Source organism: Neofelis nebulosa, chromosome 4 (assembly GCF_028018385.1).
Source record: "Neofelis nebulosa isolate mNeoNeb1 chromosome 4, mNeoNeb1.pri, whole genome shotgun sequence".
NCBI classification, from domain to species: Eukaryota; Metazoa; Chordata; class Mammalia; order Carnivora; family Felidae; genus Neofelis; species Neofelis nebulosa.
The window spans coordinates 12450228-12474594 of record NC_080785.1 but is presented as its reverse complement, the minus strand read 5'-3'; the positions used below and the strand labels follow the sequence as shown (position 1 = coordinate 12474594).

The following is a 24367-nucleotide window of genomic DNA, read 5'->3' as shown; positions in this document are numbered from 1 at the left end:
AGTTGCTGCCCAGGGCTTTGTGGTGACACGGGGTAAGTCTTTAATTAGGAAATCAGTAGAGGACTGGAGATATTGTGGCTTGTGGAGCCACTCACCTAGCAGTACAGAAGCCCCTTACTACTCCTGCCAGCTGTAACACACTAACCAAGGGTAGTGGACCACATATCTCATGTCACTCATGTTACAGAGTGAACCCATTAGGCAGAAATCTCCAGACGTGAATTTCTTAATGTGAGCAGCTCAAGAAAACGCTCAAAGTAAGTGGCTTAGGTTTGCATATGGGTTGAGCTCCTGTGCAGCAGACATCAAAATTGGGTTTCAATTGATCAGTTCTGGATGTAGATTTTAGACCTACTGTTAGGGTTTATTAGTAGGATGGATAGAAGCTAATGGAGGGACAAAGCCTCTTCTTTAAATTGGAAGGCCATTGCTAGTGGCCAAGTCACAGCCTCAGATGAAGCTTTTAATGGGGCCAGAGAGAGAGCCAGAGTATAACTATTCACAGCTTTGCTCTTTCCACTTCTGATAGTTTGTATTATAGTGTTTATTTCCTTTGACAATTGGAAAATTTTAAAGGTATCCTTTCAGTGAACTTAAAGTCTAAGGCAGCATAAAGTTGTAAAAATATTCACACACACACACACACACACACACACACACACACACACCATCTGTTGGCCTTCAGGAAGTGTGGAGAGATGATGGGACAGAAATTTTTGGCAGATCATTGGCAGCCATAGGATAATGATAGCAATGACCATAGTTGTTTGTGGAGCACTTGGTATGTGCCTGTCACTATACTAAGTAGTTCACTCATTTAATCTTCACAATAGCCCTAGAAGCCCTAGAAACCCAGTACTATCATTATCTTCATTTTATAGCTGAGTAAACTGAGGTTCAGAGAGCATGTTATAAAGAGAAGATTTATGTTCCACAAACAAGTTTCAGATCAGAATTCAAACACAGGTTCACAGCTTGTGCCCCAAACCACCATGCAAGAATGAGAGGAGTCAGGAGGGGAAGGGACACACTGCAGCAGCAAAACAGCACCAGGAGGTCGGATGCTAATGATCTTCTCATCACTGGCAGGGCAGCCACCTGGTTCTGAGGTTTATCTCCATGACCCTGTATGTCTTTTCTGCTTTCCATCTTGAATGCATATACTAGAGCCCAGCACCACCACCACCACCAAAGGAACCTAATTTATTAACACAAAACTCTGACTTCCCATTAATTTCATGATCACAGCTAGAGAAATGTGAATGAGTGAGAATCCTCAATAGAGACATAGCCCAGAAAGACTTGAATGGACCCTTTAAAAGGAATCTTGGTTCACAGTCTCTGACACAGACACAGACCCCCTCCCCCAGTACCAACCCATACTTAAGGACTTGGGGGTGACTTATACTAATTCTCTCTTTCTTTCCATGTTTCCTCCCCTCCCTATCTTTCTGTTTCTCCCTCTCATACATTTGGTCTTCCTTTCTTAATTGTGTTCCAATTTTGTTTTCTTCTTTCCTTCTCCAGAAATGTTGATGTCTGCTGCTGTGTTGTCTTCCTTAATCCACTCCTCTCTGTTTTTCTCTCTCCATATCAATGGCTTTCAATGCTTTTAGTTCTAAGACTCCCTAAATGTATGATGCTCTCATACTCTCATTCTGTTGTCTCCTTCTTTCTGTTTCTCTCTCTGTTTATCACTTTCTGTTATCTCTCTGTTTATCGCTGACCATCTACTTGTCTTGCTCTCCCTGTTCATTTTGTTTCATGATCAGTGATTCTCTCTCTCTCTCTCTCTCTCGTTTCCTTCCCATACAGGCACCCAGCTCCTGGATCATGACAAATCTGAGCCACCCTTCTGAATTTGTGCTCTTGGGCTTCTCCTCTTTTGGTGAGCTGCAAGTTCTGCTGTGTGGGCCTTTCCTCATGCTTTATCTTCTTGCCTTCATGGGAAACACTGTCACCATAGTCACAGTCACAGCCAACACCAACGTACATACTCCCATGTACTTCTTCCCGGGTAACTTTTCACTGCTGGAGACCTTGGTGACCATAACTACAGTGCCTAGGATGCTTTCAGACCTGCTGGTCCCCTGCAAAGTCATTTCCTTCAATGGCTGCATGGCCCAGTTCTACTTCTACTTTTCCCTGGGTTCCACCTCCTTCCTCATCCTGTCAGACATGGCTCTTGACCACTTTGTGGCCATCTGCCATCCACTACGCTGTGGAACTTTGATGAGCTGGGATGTGTATATCCAGTTGGCAGGGGCTTCCTGGGCAGCTCCTTTCTTAGCCATGGTGCCCACTGTCTTCTTCCAGGCTTATGTCAGTTATTGCCATGACAACATCATTAACCACTTCTTCTGTGACAATGCACCTCTGCTGTAACTGTCCTGCTCAGACACCAGCCTGCAGGAATTCTGGGACTTTGTGATGGCCTTAGCCTTTGTCCTCAGTTCCTTCCTGGTTACCCTCATCTCCTATGGCTATATTGTGACCACTGTGCTGAGGATCCCCTCTGCTAGTGGCCATCAGAAGGCTTTCTCAACCTGTGGATCCCACCTCACCCTGGTCTTCATTGGCTACAGGTCTGGCACCATCTTCCTTCATGTCAGGTCTGGCAAAGAACATTCTATGGAAGTCAACAAGACCATAGCCTTGGTGACATCAGTCCTCACCCCCTTTCTCAATATCTTTATCCTTACCCTCTGCAATGAGACAGTCAAGGCAGTGCTACGGGGCTTAAAGGCCTCTACAAGGCGCTATGATGAGCCTGAGGAACCTGGCCAGCTTCAGTCAAGTAGGTCTGTGAGGAGGCAGAGTACCAGACTGGGTGGGAAGACTACTACCTGAATTTCTTTAGGGTTTTTCCTCTGTGCTTCTGTGTGGTAACTACAGTGAGTCCCCAGTGCTACCCTGTCTGGCTTTCACAGGCCACCATGGAAGCACTCCCCATACTCACTAGTAGCTACAAGAACTCTGAAAGTAGCTCAAAGCCTGGGGAGTCAGAGGTAAGACTTTCAATACAAGGAAGTACATGGGCTTTCCATTCAAGGACAGCAGCCAAGAAGTATTCTCCGATCAAGAAATATTATCCACTGTGTGTGTGTGTGTGTGTGTGTGTGTGTGAAATTCCTGAAAGATTTGGGATGAAACATCAGCTCCACTCTCTTTCCCTCCCAACTATAATCTGAAATTTTAAAAAGTCTCCAACTACTTTGATCTCAGACTCATGGTTTTCTCTTAGCTTTTAACTATCCTGGGTTTTGTAAAACAGCCCCAATTTAAAATATTCTGCCTGTTTCTACAAATACATTTTAATTTACCAAACTGCATTTCTCAGTAAATGATGATGACTTCACTCATCAAGAGAGTACTCCTAGCCCCACTTATTTTAAGACAACAAAAACTACTAATTTACCACAAATGTCCAGAGTTTTACAAGTCTACTATGTGAAAATAAACAAGGCAGGGAATTGTACGCTCTTTTGGTGGACACATAGTGTCTAGCTTTGGAGATGTGGCCCACTTGGTGGCCCTTTGGTTCTCATTATACACTTCCAGTGTAACCTCAGGCTAAGCCCCTCCTAACAGAAGTGTCCCTTTGTCTGACTTTCCAAAACACTCATTTCTTGCTTGCTGAACTGGCCCTCACCCAAATCAGAGGGTGTCTTTAGGTTCCTGGTTTCAGCTTCTGGTTGAAAGTGTTGCATCTCCTCAATAACACATCAGAGCAGTGACTGATGTTTGCTGTTGCCCAAACGGATTTATTTTCTCTAATTATCCTCTGCTCACCACCTCAGAGAGTAAATATTTATAGAATAAGTGGAAGGAGGATAAGAAAGTAAGATTAACTTTACCGATAATGACTTAGTTTTTTATATATGTGTGTATATACACATATATATTCACACTTTATAAACCACTTTATACATGTTTTCCATTTGGTTTTATCCTCATAGTAAAATTTAGTTAAATAAAGAATCACTGATCACTCACCATGAGCAAAGCACTCTGCTTAGCACTGGTCATTAGAGATCAAAGAAATGTGGATTCTAACCTCAAAAGTTTTCTCCACCTGCGAGAGACAGGAAAAGCTATAATGAATTCTAAAACGTTTTGAGAAGGGGTTCTCCCACTTAAAATGAGTGTCATAAAGACAGCCCAGAAGGAAAATGCCAATTCTTGGGCTGCAGCTAGGCAGTACTTTGACACACTCAAGAGAAGGAAAAATATAGTTGAGAAAAAAAAGAACTGGTCAAAGTGATGGCAGAGCTAACAGTAGAATCTGTTTCTTCAAACTTCTTTTCCACCTCTTCATCCTCAGAAATTCTTCAGAGTTGGGTTAATTAAATGTTGGAATCTCCAGGATCTGAAGCCACTCCACGTAGACTCCTCCAGCCTCTAATTCAGGGTATATCCGTCTGGTTCCCATCAGGTGTATACAATTGCAATTGCAGTAATTCTACCAACTCCTTCATAACAATAGTTGGATGTTCCATACCCATCACTTGAAAGAAACATACTGTCAGAAAGCAATTGTAAAATCAGTCACTTTTAAATATTTGTATTCCATTTATTGTAATAGTATCCACAAACATTTGAAAGATAACAGATAACACTTGTACGTGCAAGAAATAGTTTTATTCAGCCCAGACATTACGTTCATTGCCAGGTAGATTCCCACTTCCTTTGCTACACAGGTTCCCCCTGCCCCACCCACCATCAAAAAATACAGCATTCTTATGAAACCTCTCCTAAACTGAAATGGCATAAAGCAAAGAAGCAATTACCAGTAATTTGTATGAACATTTTTTGAGCATTCCCAGAAACACAAAAAATAATCTCATAGGCTTTTCTGGTGTCTTAGGACACATCTTGCTAACAGACGCACAAAGTAAATGGAGAGAAAGCATGGATGCTCACTCAGGTCACAGCTCTGGCAGCTGGATGCTGACACGCTGAGTGTGGTTCCTGGGAAAGAAGTTCAGTGGCGCCATGCTCACTGCTTGGGGTGTGCACTACCTCTGCAACAGCTTGTGCAGAACAAATGCCCAGCGCTATTTCTGCTTTTCTCCTTTTCTTATAAAAGCAAAAATCCTCTTCCAATTTCTTTTTTAAAAATGTTTATTTATTTATTTATTTATTTAGAGAGAGAGCACAAGCAGGGCAGAGGCGGAGGGAGAGTGAGAGAGAGAGACAATCCCATGCAGGCTTCGCATCCAATGCAAATCCTCAAATCCCAAGGCAGGGCTTGACCTCACTAACTGTGAGATCATGACCCCAGCTGAAATCAAGAGTCGGATCCTTAACCAACTGAGCCACCCAGGTGTGCCCCAATTTCTTAAGATTAGTGAAAACAGTTACTAATGTAGGTCTTTTGGAAAAGTGAAGCAGTGCAACAAAAGCTTTCAAAAAGCAGGGAATATCTGTAATACCATGTTTCTCAGGAGATGGGAACAATTAAGTTCATTGTTAGTCTCATAAAGATCATTTGCTATAAGAGCATTTGACAGAAGGCAACAGCCTTCCCACTCCACAGAAGTGGTTTCAATGGAACATAATTGCAGGGTGGTAGGAGGACAGGACTGTAACACCCAGAACTGATTTAATTATAGGTAGAATCGAGGCAAGATTTCAGGGCTCTACAATGCCTGCCCTACCCCAAGGTACCTCCATTTGCCTGGCATCCCAGTTGCAGAGACACCATGTTCCAGTAAGCAACCAGAAGAAATACAGGACTCTGAATGGCTAACATAAGAAGCAATTGTTGGGGCGCCTGGGTGGCTCAGTCGGTCAAGCAGCCAACTCTTGATTTCAGCTCAGGTTATGATCTCACAGTTGGTGGGATCGAGCCCTGAGTCAGCACTGTCAGTGCAGAGCCTGTTTGGGATTCTCTCTCCCCCTCCCTCTCTGCCTTTCTCTTTTCAAAATAAATAAACTTAAAAAAAAAAAAAAGCAATTGTCACACATGTAAATCCCAATAGGAAGCCAAAAAGCAAAATTATTTCGTCTGGTTGGCAGGACAAGGGAGCAAGAAAGAGTATGGGAATTTTGATGAAGGAAGATAAAGGAATTGAATCATGTTTCAAATACAAGTCAGGCTTGGGTCCTGCAGTGGCCAGCAGGTAGCAAGAAGTCCCTGCATACACAGGATTTTGGAAGTTTGGTAAGGTGTAAAACCCTCTAAGGCCAAGTTGGGAAATTTCAGTGTTGTCTATAGGGACCATGTTGACATCAGTCCAGTTCACCACTTATTTATGCTCTCACTTTCTGAATATAAATATGGTCCTTCCAACAATGCCTCACAGATACTGAAGAAAGGTGGCAGTGGTCCAGTGGTCTGCTGGTAAATGTTTAACCACCCTGTCTCTAATTGTAGCATTTTCTGACCTCCAGTATTTACCAATTTCCCTGGTGTCAGTTTCACCCCCATCCAGTCCAGTTTCAAACTACTAACATGAGGCCAACACCTTCAGTAGCATAGATAAAAGTAAAACGTAGTGAATTAATTATGAGTTTTGAATTCTTGTTACCTTTGTTTTTCACATAATCTGTTTGATTGTAAGATTCTACTATTTAATTTTTAATAATGTTCTGTTACTTTCCTGAAAACTTAACAGTCAGTTCTCGAGAGGGCTCCAGAGCATCACTGTAGCATTCTGCCTCTGGGTTTTCCCTTGGATCCTGTTCCCCATTCAACCCAGAATCTTTGTCATTCTCCTTCCCTTGAGTCAGATACATCCCAAGTCCTATGGAAGCAAACTTCAAGGAACTGTCCTTTCACAGAACTATTCCTAAGCTCTTTCTGAACTTCCTTGGGTCATGTTCAAAACTGCAAACAATAAAATTCCAGCACTGAAGAGAAACAGTACCTTTTGTGAATACAGTATAATTGCCCAAGCATGCAAAGGTTTCCACATCAATGCCCTCTGTACCCACTCCCAAGTTCGTTGTAAAACAGTTGTGTCCTGTGAGTTCAGTGAGTGCATTATCCTTCAGAGGACACTTACAAATTCCCCCTGAGAGACCTGGATCTGTTTTGTGAAAATATCCAGGACCATTCTCCAGAGTCATTCATTAATTCCATCTCCCTGTGCTTTCATTGCCCATGTAACATGCCATTTTTATGTCTACATTATTTTACATATCGGCTGCTTCTCTCTGGAATTCACATTTCCCCTCCTCAGACTGTGAAGTGGCTCTTCATACTTCAAAGCTCAACTCAGATAATACCATGTTTGAGAATACTTTCAATTTAACCAAGGAAAATAAGGCACCCCCTCCCTGTATTTCCAGGGTGCTTTGCATATCTTAGTAACTAACTACATAGTTTTGTTTTCCCACACAAAATTCTGAGCTCCTTAAGTTAGGTCCCATTTCTTACATGCCTTTGTATCTCCTATGCCTAGGACACAGATGTTCAATAAATGCTAGCTGTCTTTGGGAACAAGGTTTGCAGATGAATTTGGAATATGAGTAGACACTGTAACACTGAGGAAGGGGAGGGTAGGTGATGGGCATTGAAGAGGGCATCTTTTGGGATGAGCACTGGGTGTTGTATGGAAACTAATTTGACAATAAATTTCATATAATAATTAAAAGAAAGAAGTAAACAACACATAAGAAGAACTTATCCCACTGCACTCTACCCAGTTAGCTGTCTATCCTAGTGCCACAACCAGTTCCAAGACCCACTTAACAACAGGGACCAGAGGAAGCAATGTGGACAGCGGGTGAGAGGTCTAGAAATAGTTCAATGGCTGGACATAAGGTTTCATCTTAAAACTGAGACCGCTATAGCAAAGACAGGGGCTGCCTCGCAGCTGGGAGTGCGCCATGCCTAGACTTGGCTTCAGCAGGTCTCCTTGCTGACCTGCGAAGTGTCCCACAGCGGGGAGGCCTGCAGTGAGAGGAGGTGTGCCTGGACGGCCCACACACTGCCTTGCAATTCCAAGAGGCAATGATTTAGTCACATCGTGACTCTAAACCTGGGGAGACTTGCATACACCCACTTTGCCCTAGAACTGGTGTCCTTAGATTCCTTCCAGCAAGATGGAAAAGTCTGTTATCAGTATTTCTTGGCTTAAGTCTAACCAGGCTTATGTCTTATCTGATATTGTGCACACTGAGAGTCCCTGTCACATTAAGACAAATGTATGGAACCAAAACATCTCTAGGTCAAGGCCACACAGAATTCTAACAGCAAATCACAGGCTGGACCATTGGCCTAAGTTTCTCAAGAAATTTAAAGTCATGGGGCACTTGGGTGGCTCAGTTGGTTAAGCATCCTTCTCTTGATTTCGGCGCAGGTCATGATCACACAGTTCAGTTCATGACATTGAGCCACGCCTCAGGCTCTGCACTGACAGCACGGGGCCTGCTTGGGATTCTCTCTCTCCCTCTCCTTCTGTCCCTCCCTCACTCACATGAGTTCGAGCTTGAGCTCTTTCAAAGAAGAAGGAGAAAGAGGAGGAGGAAGTGGAGGAGGAGGACGAAGAGGAAGAAGAAAAGGAGAAGAAGTAGTTTAAAGTCAGACCAGAATAAGTCTCAGGGCTTAAATCCTGGTTACCATCTCCAGAAATAGGCCCTGGGATAAAAGTCCTGAAGGGAGGATGGCTCCGGTAATCGCAAGCACATGCCCCCTTCCAGTGCCTTTCACAGTATTGTCACCAAGACAAGGACTTTCGTACACAATTTCCTGATTGAAACTTCCACCAGCAGATTGTCTAGATCAGTGCTCCTCAAATATTAGGGTGCATATAAATCATCCAGGGGGTCTGTTAAAATGCAGATCTGTGGGGTGCCTGGGTGGCTCAGTCAGTTGAGCATCTGACTCTTGGTCAGGTCTGACTCTCAGCTCAGGTCATGATCTCACAACTCGTGAGTTTAAGCTCCACATCAGGCTCTGTGCTGACAGTGCAGAACCTGCTTGAGATTCTCTCTCCCTCTCTCTACCCCTCCCCCCCTCAAAATAAATAAATAAATAAACTTTTAAAAAAATGCAGATTCTGTTTCAGCAGGTCTAGGGTGGGGCCTGAGGTTCAGCATTCTGTATTAAGGGAGAGGACAGTGCTGTTCCAAGCATCACACAGGTAATTTTGTTGGGAATGTCATTGATGAAGTTTTGGGGTGATAGGGGTTTCATAGGGACTGGAGTCAAAGGCCAAGAAAGAATTTTTGGAGATGTCTTTGGTGCAAAAAGGTGATTTTATTAAAGCATGGGGACAGGACCCATGGGCAGGAAGAGCTGCACTGGGGTCATGATGTGTAACTCATTATATACCCTCAGGTTGGGAGGGGGTCAGGGATAGAGTATGTCTCTAAGGAATTTTGGAAGCAAGGTCTCCAGGACCTTGAGAGGCTAGCTGTTGCTAGGGAAATGCCATTTATTACCATTTAATACAACCTCGGTCATGAGACCCTTCAGATATATATCAGGGGCCATAAGCTTGGAGTGTGATTGCCAGCATATATCTTGGGACAGTTGAGATAAAGGAAACTGACTTACAGGATCCTTGATGTTGGGATAATGTTAAGCTAAGGTTCTCTTTTCCCCCCAGCAAAGTGTCATCCTTGAGGCAGCTGAGCTCCTACAGGGAGGTCACTCTGCCAGTTTCAAGGACTTGTCAATGGGCTATAGGCAGTAAGGGAATTTAATTTTTCATTTGTCTTAGTTTCCGACATTACCACAGCAAGCATTTAAACCCCTTTCCTTTGTTCCTTTGTTCTTGGGTAGCCAGGAGTGTCTGAGGAATATCACAAATATTCTACCTGAGGGGGTGGGGGGCAGGGTGCTAGCCTGTATTTTGCCCTCAGCTTGCCCCAAGGCTCCCTCATCATCATGACTGTGTGATGCTGTATGAGGGGGTGATTACTGTGGAGCCCCAAGGCAAGCTATACCCTCCCAATCTGACCAGTCAGATATCTCACTGCTAAGATCACACCATGAAAAAGAGGCAATAGATGGCTGTAGACTGTTGATTATTTTTAATTTTTTAAGGGAATGTGCAGAAATGAGAGAGTAGCAGCAGGAAGGAATCTCTCAGGAGGCAAATCTGAGCGGATTTGTGTGCTGATTACTTTAGGAGGAAAAGCTGAAGGAAAGTGTTTGCATATCAGAAGGAGATAATTGCTTCCCATTTAGTTCTTAAGTTTTTTCACCAAGTTTGCAAGGAGAGTAAGCAATTAGTCCCTTGAGAGGTGGAGGAGAGAAAGTTCTAAGGATGAAAAACTGTTTTCCCTGCTGCCCTTTACCACAGAATCAAAAGTATCTGCCCCCTTTTGGAGAGACCCACAAATGGTAATTTGTCCTATGGTAGTTAAAAAAAGAGCTTAATTGGATGTCAAGCTCTCCAGTAATAACCAGAGACTCATGCCTCTGGGTGGGGGCCCCCAGACGTGTTCCCCTCCACCACCCCTTTCTCCACAGCTGTGGCTCTACAGCGTGGCCCCTCTGTGGGCCTATCCATGCTACACATTAGGACTACGACCTCTCCTATAGGTATCCTGTGGGCATGATGACGTTTTGGGGTGGTAGTGGGGTTCGGAGTTGATGGCCAAGAAAGAATTCTTGAGATGTCTTTGGTGCAAAAAGGTGATTTTATTAAAGCACGGAGACAGGACCCATGGGCAGAAAGAGCTGCACTGGGGTCGTGAAGAGTGACTGGTTACATACTATGGATTTGGGGAGGTAAAGGCAAATGAGAAGTTTCCAAGGAGATTTGCATATGTTAAAGAAGACTCACAGGATGCTGGAGGCCAAGCTATAGTCAAGCTAAAATTGTTTTCCCTCTAGCAAAGCATTAACATTAAGACAGTGGGAGTTCCTGGAAGAATGTTTTCCTCTGCCTGCCTCAAATATTTGTCAATGGGCTGTAGGTTATAAGGAAATCTAATTTTTCCTTCTTGCCTTTGTTCCCCATATCACTATGGAGGGGTGACGTTGGGGTTCCAGGAAACTGAGTCCACAGGTTTCTGCAGATTAGGCTATTGATAAGATTGCCTTTTTCTTGTCATTTAATAAGATATTTGTAAACAGATGGAGACCCATGTCCTCTATGACTGTGATCTCTACCAGTTAACCATATGTTTTCTTTCCTTTCCTTTGCTCATAGGCAGCCAGGAGTGCCTGAGGAATATCACACATATCCCACCTACACCTGGTGTGTGTGTGTGTGTGTGTGTGTGTGCGCACGCGCACGCGTCCGCACGCATACGCACACTCTAGCTTGTACTTTGCCTGCAGCCTGCATTATGCTCCCTCATCAGGCAGAACTAGCTTCAGAAGTAGGAAGAAGTTTGCATCTACTCTTTGTCCTGTTCTGCAAATCCCAGCCCAAGTCCAGATTCACCCTGATACGAGAAATCAGACACTAGAGCTACTCCCACTCCCACATCTCCCCCGACTTCCTAAACCATTCCCAAACTGCCAGGGAAAGCCTTCCCCCGCCTTACCCTACCCCCCTGTTATTCATAACCCCAATACCACCCCATTTCTTCCCTCTCAACTGGCTTGCACTATCTTTGCTTTACCACCAGGGCCCTGGTGACCTCCTGTCCGGGCTGCTTCCGGGAAAGCCAAACACAGAGGGCCCTCACTCTGGGACATGGACCTAAGATTCTGTCGGAGAAGACAGTTGCTAATGCATGTGAAGGAGAAAGCTGCCAGCGTGGGAGCAATGGTCCAGCTTCCCTTTCTTTCTTGAGTGCATAAAAAGGATAAAGTCTAGGCCTGGAGCCCTCAGGACCTCTCTGTGGAAGGTGCTGAGAAAGTGGCCCCTAGAGAGTCATTTCTGTTTAAAAACAAGGGATTTTGAGGGGCTGGACAGAAGTGGGCCTCCTGGGTATAAGTAGTGCTTCTGCTTCAGGAATAATCCCCAAAGAAACGGTCCTAACGAGAGGCATGGAGTTTCTTCTCTTTGGGGGATGCCAGGCCACTCTGCTCTTCTCAGAGAAACTCCCATTTTCAGAACCCTATCCTACACTCTGAAGCCAGTTCATGAGAAAGAAATACACCCCCAAAGAATTTGCAGACAAAGAAATGTAAAGGAATGTAAACAAAACCATACAGCCAGACTGGGAAGGAGAGATTTTAATAGCACATTTTTATAATAATAGCCACATCTACAGAGTTTTTACTATGTACCAGACCCAGGACTGAGGGTTTTATTTGGATACTCTCTTTTAGTTGACATTATCATACTGTTTTCACTCCACAGCTCCCTCAAAATCATCTCCTCCTTGTTTATCTCAGGCTCACATATACTTGCCTTGGAATCATTCAGATGATGTAAGCTCATTAGTTCTCTGTAGTGAGTGAGTGGGGGATAAAGGGAGCAGGAGAGATGAAGAAGGAGACTGAGGAGCTCCAGCATGGGTGCCCAGGTGCCCACCTGCAGTGGAGGATCCTTACTCCTGTGATTTGACAGGTGTTCTCTGGCCTTCTTATCCACAGGCTGCTGGGTCTCTGAGGAGACTTTTGGTCATATCTCCAATGACCTCCTTGACCTTCTCATTCCGGAAGGTGAAGATGAGGGGATTCAGGAAAGGGGTCACCACTGCAGTCATCAGAGCCACCACTTTGTTGAAGTGTGTGGAGTGGCCCTTGCCTGGCCTCACATAGTTGAAGATGGCACTACCATAGCCCAGAACCACCACAGTGAGGTGGGAGGCACAGGTGGAGAAGGCTTTCTGGTGCCCAGAGAAAGAGGGGATGTGTAGCACTGCAGCCACAATGAGGATGTAGGACACTATGATCAGCAGCATGGTGGCCAGCATGAAGAGCAAGGACAGGAAGAAATCCATGCACTCAACGTGGCAGGCGTCAGAGCAGGAAAGCTTGAGAAGTGGGGCAGAGTCACAAAAGTGGTGGTCGATGACATTAGGGCCACAGAACCAGAGCCGTGTTTTCTGCAGGATCAGGGAGATGATGGAGACAAAGCCAACCACCCAGCAGACTGCTGCCAGCTTCGTACACACTGGACCATTCATGATGGTTGGGTAGTGTCGAGGGTGGCAGATGGCCATATAGTGATCAAAGGCCATGACTGTGAGAATCAGAAAGTTGGTGGAACCCAAGGAGAAGTAAAAGAGAGACTGGATCAGGCACTCGGCCAGGGAAATGGTCTTCTGAGGGACAGCAGGTCTGCCAGCATCCTAGGAACCACAGTGGAGGTGACCAGCATCTCCATAAGGGAGAAGTTACAGAGGAAGAAGTACATGGGTGAGTGGAGGCAGGAGTCAAGTCATGTGAGGGTAATAATGGCCAGGTTCTCCAGCACTGTCAGCACACACATCAAAAGGATGAATGCAAACAGTAGGACCTGGAACTCATGGAGGTGTGACAATCCCAGCAGTAAAAATCCCCTAACCACACAGAAGTTACTCATCGCACTTGATGCCAGTTCTCTGTACTACCTATGAGAAGCCAGGAAATCTTAGTGGGAAGTCACCATCAACGCCTGTCTTGACTATGCTCTCTGATGGCTGGCCTGGCCCCTCAAGCATACTAACCAGCATGCATGGTTAATCTCAGAGTCCAGAAGATATATTCCCAAAGGGCAAGAACTAACAAGTTCTGATTAACCTGTCCAGGAGTTGGACAGGTGTTATCAAACTCCTACACTCTTTTTCTATTGTATTCCATCAGTCATCATTCCATTCAACACATTTGTTAAACTCCAACTCTGTGTAAGAATTTTGGTGTGTCTTGTAAACACTCCCTAACTACCATATTTAACAGCAACATGCAGAAGAATGAAACTAGACCACTTTCTTACACCATACACAAAAATAACTCAAAATGGATGAAAGACCTGAATGTGAGACAGGAAACCATCAAAACCCTGGAGGAGAAAGCGGGAAAAAAACCTCTCTGACCTCATCCGCAGCAATTTCTCACTTGACACATCTCCAAAGGCAAGGGAATTAAAAGCTAAAATGAACTATTGGGACCTCGTGAAGATAAAAAGCTTCTGCACTGCAAAGGAAACAATCAACAAAACTAAAAGGCAACCAATGGAATGGGAAAAGATATTTGCAAATGACATATCAGACAAAGGGCCAGTATCCAAAATCTATAAAGAACTCACCAAACTCCACACCCGAAAAACAAATAATCCAGTGAAGAAATGGGCAGAAGACATGAATAGACACTTCTCTAAAGAAGACATCCAGATGGCAAACAGGCACATGAAAAGATGCTCAACATCACTCCTCACCAGGGAAATACAAATCAAAACCACACTAAGATATCACGCCAGTCAGAGTGGCTAAAATGAACAAATCAGGAGACTATAGATGCTAGAGAGGATGTGGAGAAACAGGAACCCTCTTGCACTGTTGGTGGGAATGCAAACTGGTGCAGCTGCTCTGGAAAACAGTGTGGAGGTTCCTCAAAAAATTAACAATAGATCTACCCCATGACCCAGCAAAAGCACTGCTAGGAATTTACCCAAGGGATACAGGAGTACTGATGCATAGGGGCACTTGTGCCCCAATGCTTATAGCAGCACTTTCAACAATAGCCAAATTATGGAAAGAGCCTACATGTCCATCAACTGATGAATGGATAAAGAAGTTGTGGTTTATATATACAATGGAATACTACTTGGCAATGAGAAAGAATGAAATATGGCTTTTTGTAGAAACGTGGATGGAACTGGAGAGTGTTATGCTAAGTGAAATAAGTCATACAGAGAAAGGCAGATACCATATGTTTTCACTCTTATGTGGATCCTGAGAAACTTAACAGAAGACCAAGGGGGAGGGGAACGGGGAAAAAAAGTTACAGAGAGGGAAGGAGGCAAACCATAAGAGACTCTTAAAAACTGAGAATAACCTGAGGGTTGATGGAGAGCTGGGAGGGAGGGGAAAGTGGGTAATGGGCATTGAGGGGGGCACCTGTTGGGAAGAGCACTGGGTGTTGTATAGAAACCAATTTGACAATAAATTTCATATAAAAGAAACCCAAAAAACAAAAAATAAAATAAAATAATTTATCAATTTAAAAAAAACTACCATATTTAATGGTCATTTCCTTGTAATAATACTTGCTGTGAGTGAAGTTCTTTCCATGTGCTTGGAACTGTGCTAGGAACCTTATATTTGACTTCTTTTCATCTTTTGTGCTCAATCTCATCTTTCTTGTGGTCTCTGTGACATTTCAGGCTATGAATAACCCATTTTTGAAACTACTTCCACCCTTGACTACAAGGACTGCCCACTCCCAGTTCTCCAACAATTCTGACTTTTTCTTGTCTGGTTCCTGGTCTTTCTAAATGTAGACATCACCCCATTGCTCTTTGTGTTCTTCTCTCATCTATTTCCTCCTTCAGAAATCTCTCTTCTTCCTTAACTATAACAATCTAGAAAATATAAATGAATCTCAAATCAGCATTCTTATTCGCAACCCACATCTCTGATTGTCTGCTAACCACCACAATATACTCACCATGTATAAAAATACACACATAATCCTCCCCTTCCCCAAAGCCCAGATCATGTTCATCATTCCGCAATCCCCCAGTCATCCAGGCTTGTCATCTGGAAGGGATCTCTGGTTTTCCCTACCTTCTTCTAAACCACTTGAACTGCCATCCTTAGAAATATTTTTTTAATCTGCACTCCCCCTTTCTTCTTCCCACAGCCCCCAAGTTCAAGAACTTGTTTCCTCTTAGTCACTGCAACAGCATTCTTAATGGCTTCCCCTTTTTTTAATGTTTATTTATGTATTGTGAGAGAGACCGCACGCACAGGTGGGGGAGGGACAGAGAGGGAGAGAGAGAATCCCAAGCAGGCTTTGCACTGTCAGCACAGAGACCAACACAGGACTCACTCTCATGAACTGTGAGATCATGACCAGAGCCAAAATCAAGAGTCAGACACTCAACTGACGTGAGCCACCCAGGCGCCCCATGACTTTCTCATTTATAGATTTCTCTGTATCTGACCTACCCACATACTACTGTTATATTTATGTTTCTAAGGTATTATGTCCACAGGCTCTTTTTGTAACAATCTAAGGCAATGTGATTTCATTTATACATCACTCTCAAGATCAATTAATCAAACTAGTTAGCCATCTACCTTGTATCCATACAGTAAAAGGCTAGAAGGATGTATTTTAAATCACTAACGGGTGATCTTGGGTGTGGATTATAGACAGTTCAATGTGTATCTATATCTATACCAATCTTTATCTTGTTTGTTTTCCAAATTCTTTTCCTTTAGATGCATATTACTTCAGTGATCAGAAGAAACTTTTTTAAAACAAACAACAACATCTATTCCTTCTCTTGTCTGCTAAATCAGGCACATACTCCCCCTGGCTATCCTAGCCTTACACAGCTCTACCCACCTACCCTTCCAACCTCACCCTTACCTCTTTCTTGCCACACACTTCACGCTATCACCAGACTGGACCACTGGCTATTCTCCAAATGTTAACTCCAACCTGCTTTCACAAACTCTTCCTTATTGTTCTCTATGCTTGGAATACCCTGTCCTGCCATTATTGCCTGACAAATTCTTGTGTTAGTTAAAGAATGAAGTCCCCTTCAGGGACTGTCTCAAATATCCCTCCTTTTTGAAGTTTCATCCCCCATTCAGATGTGAACTCACTCTTCCTGGAATTCCCACCTGTGGAAGTTAGCCTGTCTCCCTTGCATTATAGTTATTCTTGTGCCGGCCTTCTTTCAAACACCTGTTTCTCAGTGGCAGCGCTCTCTTGTCATCTTCATAGTCCTCCCAATACCCGGCAACATGTCTTACACAATGTATGTTCTTAGTACATCTTAGCTAAACAAATCAATGAGTACCTCTATCGAGTTTTCATTCCAAATCCTGAGAAGAAAAGTTTGACAAATGGAAATGCATGTTCTTTAATGATTACTCGTGTGTGTGCATTGTGGGCTTTAACAGACAAGCAATGAGGCAATCATGACCTGCCAATTTCTTATCAGAAAAAGGAAGATGTGACCAGGTGTGTTTCAGAATCCACTCCCAGAGGGTCTAGGCAGCACCCTGTGACCAAATACTGTACAATACTATTTCTCCAGCAAAATACATAAATATTCACACCTAACAGAAGAGATAGAGGCTACAAAGAGCCTCACGTTGGTAAGTTCAGATCAATGATCAGGAAAAACTCTTTTAAACACCACCAACAACACCTACTCCTTCTCTTATCTTCTAAGGCAAGCATATACACAAAATTAGAAAGAACTTTCAGTTGTCAAAGCATTTTGATACAGAATTGTGGACATGGAGTGGTGAATGGGGAGACCCCACTCACTGAGTGCCACCATGCACTGGTTTCTGTGCTGCGACCAAGCTGTGAGATGGTGACTATCTCCACATCACAGGTGATAAAAACTGAGGCTCAGGATGTTTAAGGACCTCAATCCCAAGTCATGCAGTTAATAAATGTACATCTGGGATTTGAATCCAGGGTTTTCTGACTCAAGTACCTATTTGTTTAATCACAATGTCAAATACACAGAATCTACAAAATTTATGAACACAGTGCCCTATCAATTTCTGGACACAGAATCTAAAGCCTATTACTTACATTTGCAAATGGAGAAAGTATTTAGTAAATGGTAAATTAAGCAATATATTAAAGAGTAAGTTCCCATGATCAGCTGTTGACTAGCAGTGATGAGTAGGAGACAGGGAGGGTGTCCTTTCCCCTCAGAAAGGATCAAACGTGATCTCTAACGCTACCACAGGACCAGTCAAAGGTTCAGCCCTCAATACTCCGTCTCTCATTGAGAGACAGGGGGATTGGGCCCCCAGGAGGCTGCTTCTCCACGACAACCTTCCCGATTGTGATCTCTCCCTATGCACTCCCATATTGACATGGCTCATACTCTGCAGGTGTTATAAATGCCTGAGCAAGAATGAGAAATTCAACCCATGGGCCTATTATGGTTTATTCACCATCGCTGCCACCTGAAGGGCAACATATTTCTTACCTGACAGGTGTCTGTGACAAAGCATCCTGCAGTTCCACAGTCTAAAACATTTGAAGTCCTGCAATCAGGGATGAAAACGTTGATTCAGAGGTGACTCTGAAGTCAGGAACACTCCGTTCAGTGCAGTGTCCTTCACAAACAGACCTCCAGCACAGCCCCCATTACTACACCCTCCTCCAAACCCCTCTTGCCTTCCTCCCACCAACCCCTCTCCACCCTACTGGACATTTCACCTCAGACATTTCCCTTCCTATTCAAGATCTTGCCTCCCCGCTCAGCTTGGATAACTTGGTACCCTCCCCTTTGTCCATGATGGACTACCATCTCCCTCATGTTGCTTCCAGACTCTGAGCCACCATTCCCCCCCCAAGTCCAACTCAGCCATCTGGCCCACAGCTCAGGACAGGCCCCCCAGAGCATGTTTTAGGACCTGATGTACTTATTGAATAATGTTACATCTCAAGTTCTTATTTGTCAAAACTGATTGTTTAACACAGGCAAAACTGACATAAGCAAGGTTCAACTTGAACATAGAACTAGCTTTCCTCTGCATCAGTGTCCGCTGCAGCGCAGATTTTCCTCAGTGCAGCTTCTGCGATACCCCTTGGAGCATCCCGCTCCCTCCCTTGCTACAGAATACATCTTTTCTCAGGCCCAGGGGTCCCACATCCTCCTGGTTTCTCCAATCAGAAGACAATGCAGTGTCCCATCAAAGCAGGCCAATGGCAGCTTTAACCTTCACAAAGTAGGCTGGCCAAGGCTTTGGTTGGCTATGCAGCACATGCTTTCGTCTAGGCCACACATTACCTGTACTCGAACGTCTGGACTCCCTGGTATGTTCTCAGTTTCCCTCACACATTTCTGGTAAAGATTCTCTCTGGTAAGAGATCCTGTTCATCCCTATCCAAATTCTTTGTGCTGTAGATTTCGCTGTTCAGATTTCTGTTACAGTGCCACCTAGTAGAGAGCTCACCTGTCTGTGTATAATAACCCCCCCCAGAGACATGGCACCTGTTTGAAATCCCCCCTGCCTTGTTATGCATCTTACTGTCTCTCCACATCAACCCTCTCAATTCTTCTGACTGAATTATTCTTATGCTTTTTGACTTTTTAAATATTTGTTTGTTTGTTTGTTTGTTTGTTTGTTTGTTTTTGAGGGAGGGCAAGAGAGAGGCAGGGAGAGAGGGAGACAAGAGAATCCCAAGCAAGTGCCACACTGTCAGCACAGAGACTGACATGGGGCTTGAACTCATGAACCATGAGATTATGACCTGAGCTGAAATCAAGAGTGGGACGCTTAATCAACTGAGCCACCCAGGTGCCCCATGTTTTTTGACTTTTGAAACAACTTTCCCACCCTGGAAATAACTCTTTCTTTAACAACTTGGAATTCAGAGGGGTTAGCATACCATCACCATGATTATTTGTACCAATGGTTTTGGTCACCAGTGTCATGGGATATGCCGAGCTTCTGGAGGGAATGAAAGAACAGAGGTGAGGAATGGGACAGAGGGGCAAGCAGAGAAAGTCACTGAATATCACCTTATGGTTCACAGGCTTTTGCAAGGGCAGGTGACAGAGGGAGGACACAGAGTAAACAGCACACTGGGGCCAGCAGACCAGATGGCAACAAGAATTAAAGCCTCAAAAAGAAGACAGAGATGCATCAAGAAGGAACCTAGACAGAGCTTCCCTTGAACCCAGGTCTCTTAGGGTGGGGCAGAAGGAGTGGGGCTGGAAGAAGACCCCTAGGTCTTCCCCAAGAGAGAGAACAGAATGAGGCCAAGGCAGAGAGTGGGGTCCTGTCATGGGATTCATTGCTGCACTGAAATCAGCAATAGCCCAGTGTGCAAGAGGACACAGGAAACTCAAATCATTCATTCATGCACTCATTCACTCAGAAAAATATGATTGACTGTGTCAGATACTGTTGGTGTTCAAGGGATATGGTGGTGAACAAAATAGTTCCAGGCCTTACAGCCAAGTTGAAAAAAACAGACAATAAATAAGTTTTAAATGACAACCCGTGACAAATGCTGTGATGGCAATGAAAGGAGCATGAAAGAGGCTGAGGGGAAGGTAGGGGACTTACCAGTGGTAGGTCTCATCCTGCCACCCAGGTCCAGACGCAAGATTCAGCAGTGGTGGGTGGCACACAGGGGACAACAAGGCAAGTGAAATGGGTTGAATGTAGCCAAGAGGTCCTCCTCAAACTCTCTATAGGCACAGTTTCCAAACCTAGGATCTCTGGGGCAGTCTGCAGTAAATGAAGATAACACAACACCAGGACGGAAACACTCCACCTTACCTGGGACCCTTTCTCCATATCCCCTTCCTCCTGCTCTTTAGGCACTACTGGTGTTAGATCTGAAACCAAAAGGCACTGGGAAAGGTGGAAGCCTCCAGCCCTTCTCACACACGCTGATGGTGTGCTCCTACAGGGTTGAATAGGAGCACGATAGTGGTTCCCAAGGAGCAGCTGTCTCCACTGGACACTTGGGCACATCCCAGCATTATACTCAGTTTGGGAAACGTGAGCTCGAGGAAAAAGGCAGACTACTGTGAGTCCACAGGGGCCTCCTGGGGAACCCTGACTATTCTCTCTCACTCTCTCCTGTCTCCTGTGGGCATAGAGCTCAGTGTGCCCCAATAGTCCTAGGATCTGGGCTCTGCAGGGGGGGGGGGGTGAGGAGAAGAGAGAGTGAGGACAAGGAGCTGGGCACCAGATGTTTTAGACACAGGCAGTAGAGGAGCAAAAGCAGTGGGCTAAGAGATCTCCCTGTCTCTGGTCACCCTGGAGGGAAAAACAGGGTCCAAAACAGAGAAATGCTGAAGTAGTAAAAACATTTCTTTTAAAAAATAGGAATCACCAGGACCTGAGCATCAAGATATTGAGTGGGGTTCACTCTCATGCTTAAGAATAATCTTCAGAGCATCTTCTCTCAGGGCCTCAGTTTGCCCACATATAACAGGGGACTCAAAATCTAAACGTACATTCCTGAGTGGGAGGGGGACCACTGATGAAGGAATCATGGCCATGGTCACTAGAGAAAGATATTAACTGAAACCAAAATGAAACACTGAGGACCTGTTTACAGTTATGAAATAGTAATTATACATATGCACGTACACATAGTATTTGTAATTTTGTATATTACATAAATTTATGAAGAAATGAAAAACTATGGCAAAGAAACACTAATAGAGTTATGATTCCATTGTCATGAATACCAAAGCCAAAGGTATTTTATATCTCTTTATCAGCAAGACCAGCTTCCCTGGCTTTTCCACTCAGCCAAGGACATGCATCACTTCCAGTGCCTAAGGAATCAGGAAATTACATAGTCCTTCTTCCTTGTCCCTTGTTCTCTCTCATATAGCAATAACACCTTTACCACGTGCTTCCCACAGGCATTGTCTCATTTGATTCTTTAAACAACCCTGTGAATAGCTGTTTCTGAGGTTTTCATTTCTCTGCTGATGGTACAGAGGAAGCCCTTACTCTAGGACACACACCTACTTCGTGGTACCTGGGTTTGAACCCCAAACTGCAAAGAACAGATGATCTTTGATTTGTGTACTTTAGACTTTTGTAGTACACGACCTTGTGCACATTCTATGCTGGCATACCTAATTCACCTTTCACACTGCTGAATTCATATATCTGCTCATCTATGAACATTTCAAGTATCACATATGGCATCCCCTGCCACCTAAATATTCAGTTTTGTCTGTGCTATTATTTAAGTATTTTGCTGAAAAATAATAAAAAGTGAAAATTGAAAATGAAAAGTAATGATGCCTGTGTTTTTTTTTAAGTATAAGTCTCAGGGGCACCTGGGTGTCTCCGTCAGTTGAGTGTCTGACTCTTGATTTCAGCTCAGGTCATGATCTCACTGTTCATGGGATAAAGCCCCACATCAGTTTCCACGTTGGTAGCATGGAGCCTGCTTGGATTCTCTTTCTCTCCCTCTCTTTCTGCCCCTCCCCACTCACATTCACACTCTCTCTTTCTCTCTGAAAATAAATAAACTTAAAAAAAAAAGTGTAAGTCTCATAAATGTAATCAAACAAAACAAAGTTGGTTATCATTAGGTATGGTAAGAATGGGGCATCTTTTAGCCTCAATCTACAGTTCACTGAACCTAAGTTGGTTGACTGTATGCTCAAATAAGAGAAAAGAACAAAATTAAATAATATTTTTTGAAATCTTGGGATACATTATCTGAACAGGGATAAATCAGCTAGAAATAGCTTGAGAGCAGAGAGTATCTCTTGGGTGGATTCATCAATAGAGGTAGAAAGGGAGAAAGATGTCACACTAAAGATGTGCTGAGATGAACATAGGAAAAGCCAAAACCGTGAGTTTTATTGGAGATATATACTGTTGGGGGGTGGGAGGGGTATGCCTGGGTGCCTCAGTCAGTTAAGCATCTGACTCTTGATTTAGGTTCAGGTCATGATCCCAGGATTGTGGGATCAGGCCCTGTGTGGAGCTCTGCACTGAGTTTGGAGGCTGCTTAAGAGTCCTTCTCTCCCTCTGCCCCTCTCCACTCCCACCCTCTCGTGCGCATGCTCTAAAAAAATAAATAAAATAAAATCATACTGTATGTGTATATGTTTTTAAATCTGGAATCAAAGGACATACTAAGTAAAAAAAGGATCTCCTAGGACCTTGGTAAAGAGTAGCCAGGTGCTTTTCTTCCTTTAATAAAGAGTTATCAAATGTCAACCATGTACCAGGTGCTATTTTAGGTACCCAACATAGAGCAGTGAACAAGACAAATTCTTCCCTGCATGGAGCTAACAATATAATGAAGGTCACAGGTAATAAGTAACCAAATATATAATAAATTTAAAGTAATGATAAGAGGTGAAAAGAAAATAAAACCAAATAAGGGGAAAGAGTGATGTAGGTTGTCAGGGAGAAGACAACTCAACAGAGAGCTGAATGAGGGATAGTGTCAGTCTTGGGAAGATGGCAGATGAGAGTGATTGGAATCACAAAAGCTTTAACCACTGAATTCTGAGGCAAGTCTAATTGGATTCAATGGCTAAGCTAAGCTTACTCTTTGTCCCCAGATCTCTTCTTCTGTCATCAGAGCACTTTATTAACTTCTATTATTTGAATTAACTGCTATGCAGATGGAGCCCAACAATAATAAACACTGTGGCCCAGGTTGCAGCTTTTGAAAAGAATGTCCCACATACTTCTTACCTTCCCAGGGGTTAGAAATCAGGAGCATAACTAAAGAGAAGCAGGAGAGTACACTTCCCCGAACCACACAACAAAAGGGGAATCTAATAACATTTTTTTTAATTTTTTTTAATGTTTATTTATTTTTGAGACAGAGAGAGACAGAGCGTGAATGGGGGTAGGGTCAGAGAGAGAGGGAGACACAGAATCGGAAGCAGGCTCCAGGCTCCGAGCTGTCAGCACAGAGCCCGACATGGGGCTCGAACTCATGAACCACGAGATCATGACCTAGGCCGAAGTCGGACACTTAACCGACTGAGCCACCCAGGCGCCCCTCTAATAACATTTTTAAGAAGGAAATGTGTAGACATGATGCTGTTAAGGCCATGATGTTAAGAGGACATACAATGCAGGAAGCGAAGACAAGATCACGATATATGCCCATGGGAAGGCTTCTCTATGCTTGCTACACCCCAACCAAAGACTGTAAACCACCCTCAACCCCACCCTAAGAATTGGGGATAACCACTGAGAAGTCATTTATGGATGTCCTCCTCCATTTCATCAGAAGAACAGAGTAGGTTTTCTTTTTTTTTCTTTCTTTCTTTTTTTTTTTAAGTAAACTCTACACCCAACATGAAGCCTGAACTGATGACCCTGAGAACAAGAGGCACATACCCTACCCACTAAGCCAGTCAGGTGTTCTCCAGTGTAGCTTTTCAATCCTGGTATTTAACAGCTACTAGAGACTTAACATTTTCTTTCTCCAACTTTTCTCAAATTCTTCCTTGTTGATACAGTTCTCTTATTCCAGATCTCTTTGGACTTTCTTGGCAGAATCAAAGAGGAACTTCCAATTTTTCCATTATTAAGTTTTACATATATCCAGAAGATACAGAACGGTTGCACCTAGATATCACCTTCTATACACATACAATGACATGGCTTTGGATTGCAGGTAATAATACACTCACTGATTTTTCACTAGGAATCCTACTTTGGGGTGTACTGTTGATAATCAGAATTCCCTGCCAGGCTTCCCATGCTCCTTACCTTTTCTTCTTCATTCTCCATCCTCTTTTCCTTTTTCTATTTTGTTTCTCTTCTCTCAGTCCCCTCTTCATCCTTTTTGCTCTTTTAACTCCCCATCACCTGATATAGATCTTCCCATCCAAAGATCTGTTTTACAGAATAT

At 43.8% G+C, this 24367-nt stretch overlaps 1 protein-coding gene, 1 long non-coding RNA gene and 1 pseudogene across 2 annotated transcripts in view; 1 reads left to right on the top strand and 2 right to left on the bottom strand.

Moving 5' to 3' along the window:
- Positions 1-1833: 1833 nt before the first annotated feature.
- On the top strand, positions 1834-2850 carry LOC131508464 (olfactory receptor 6V1-like). Its single transcript, XM_058723503.1, is given in 1 exon segment — positions 1834-2850. A coding segment is annotated over 1 exon segment (1017 nt).
- Positions 2851-12031: 9181 nt separating this feature from the next.
- LOC131508818 (olfactory receptor 6V1-like) lies at positions 12032-13631 on the bottom strand (annotated as a pseudogene).
- Positions 13632-13644: 13 nt separating this feature from the next.
- The window catches only part of LOC131508828 (uncharacterized), a 69843-nt gene continuing 59120 nt past the window's right edge, over positions 13645-24367 (bottom strand). The window contains exons 3-4 of the long non-coding RNA XR_009260164.1: positions 17976-18033; positions 13645-15365 (exon numbers count right to left, since the gene is read on the bottom strand). This is a non-coding gene — a long non-coding RNA (uncharacterized LOC131508828). The remainder of the gene's footprint in view (positions 15366-17975; positions 18034-24367) is intronic.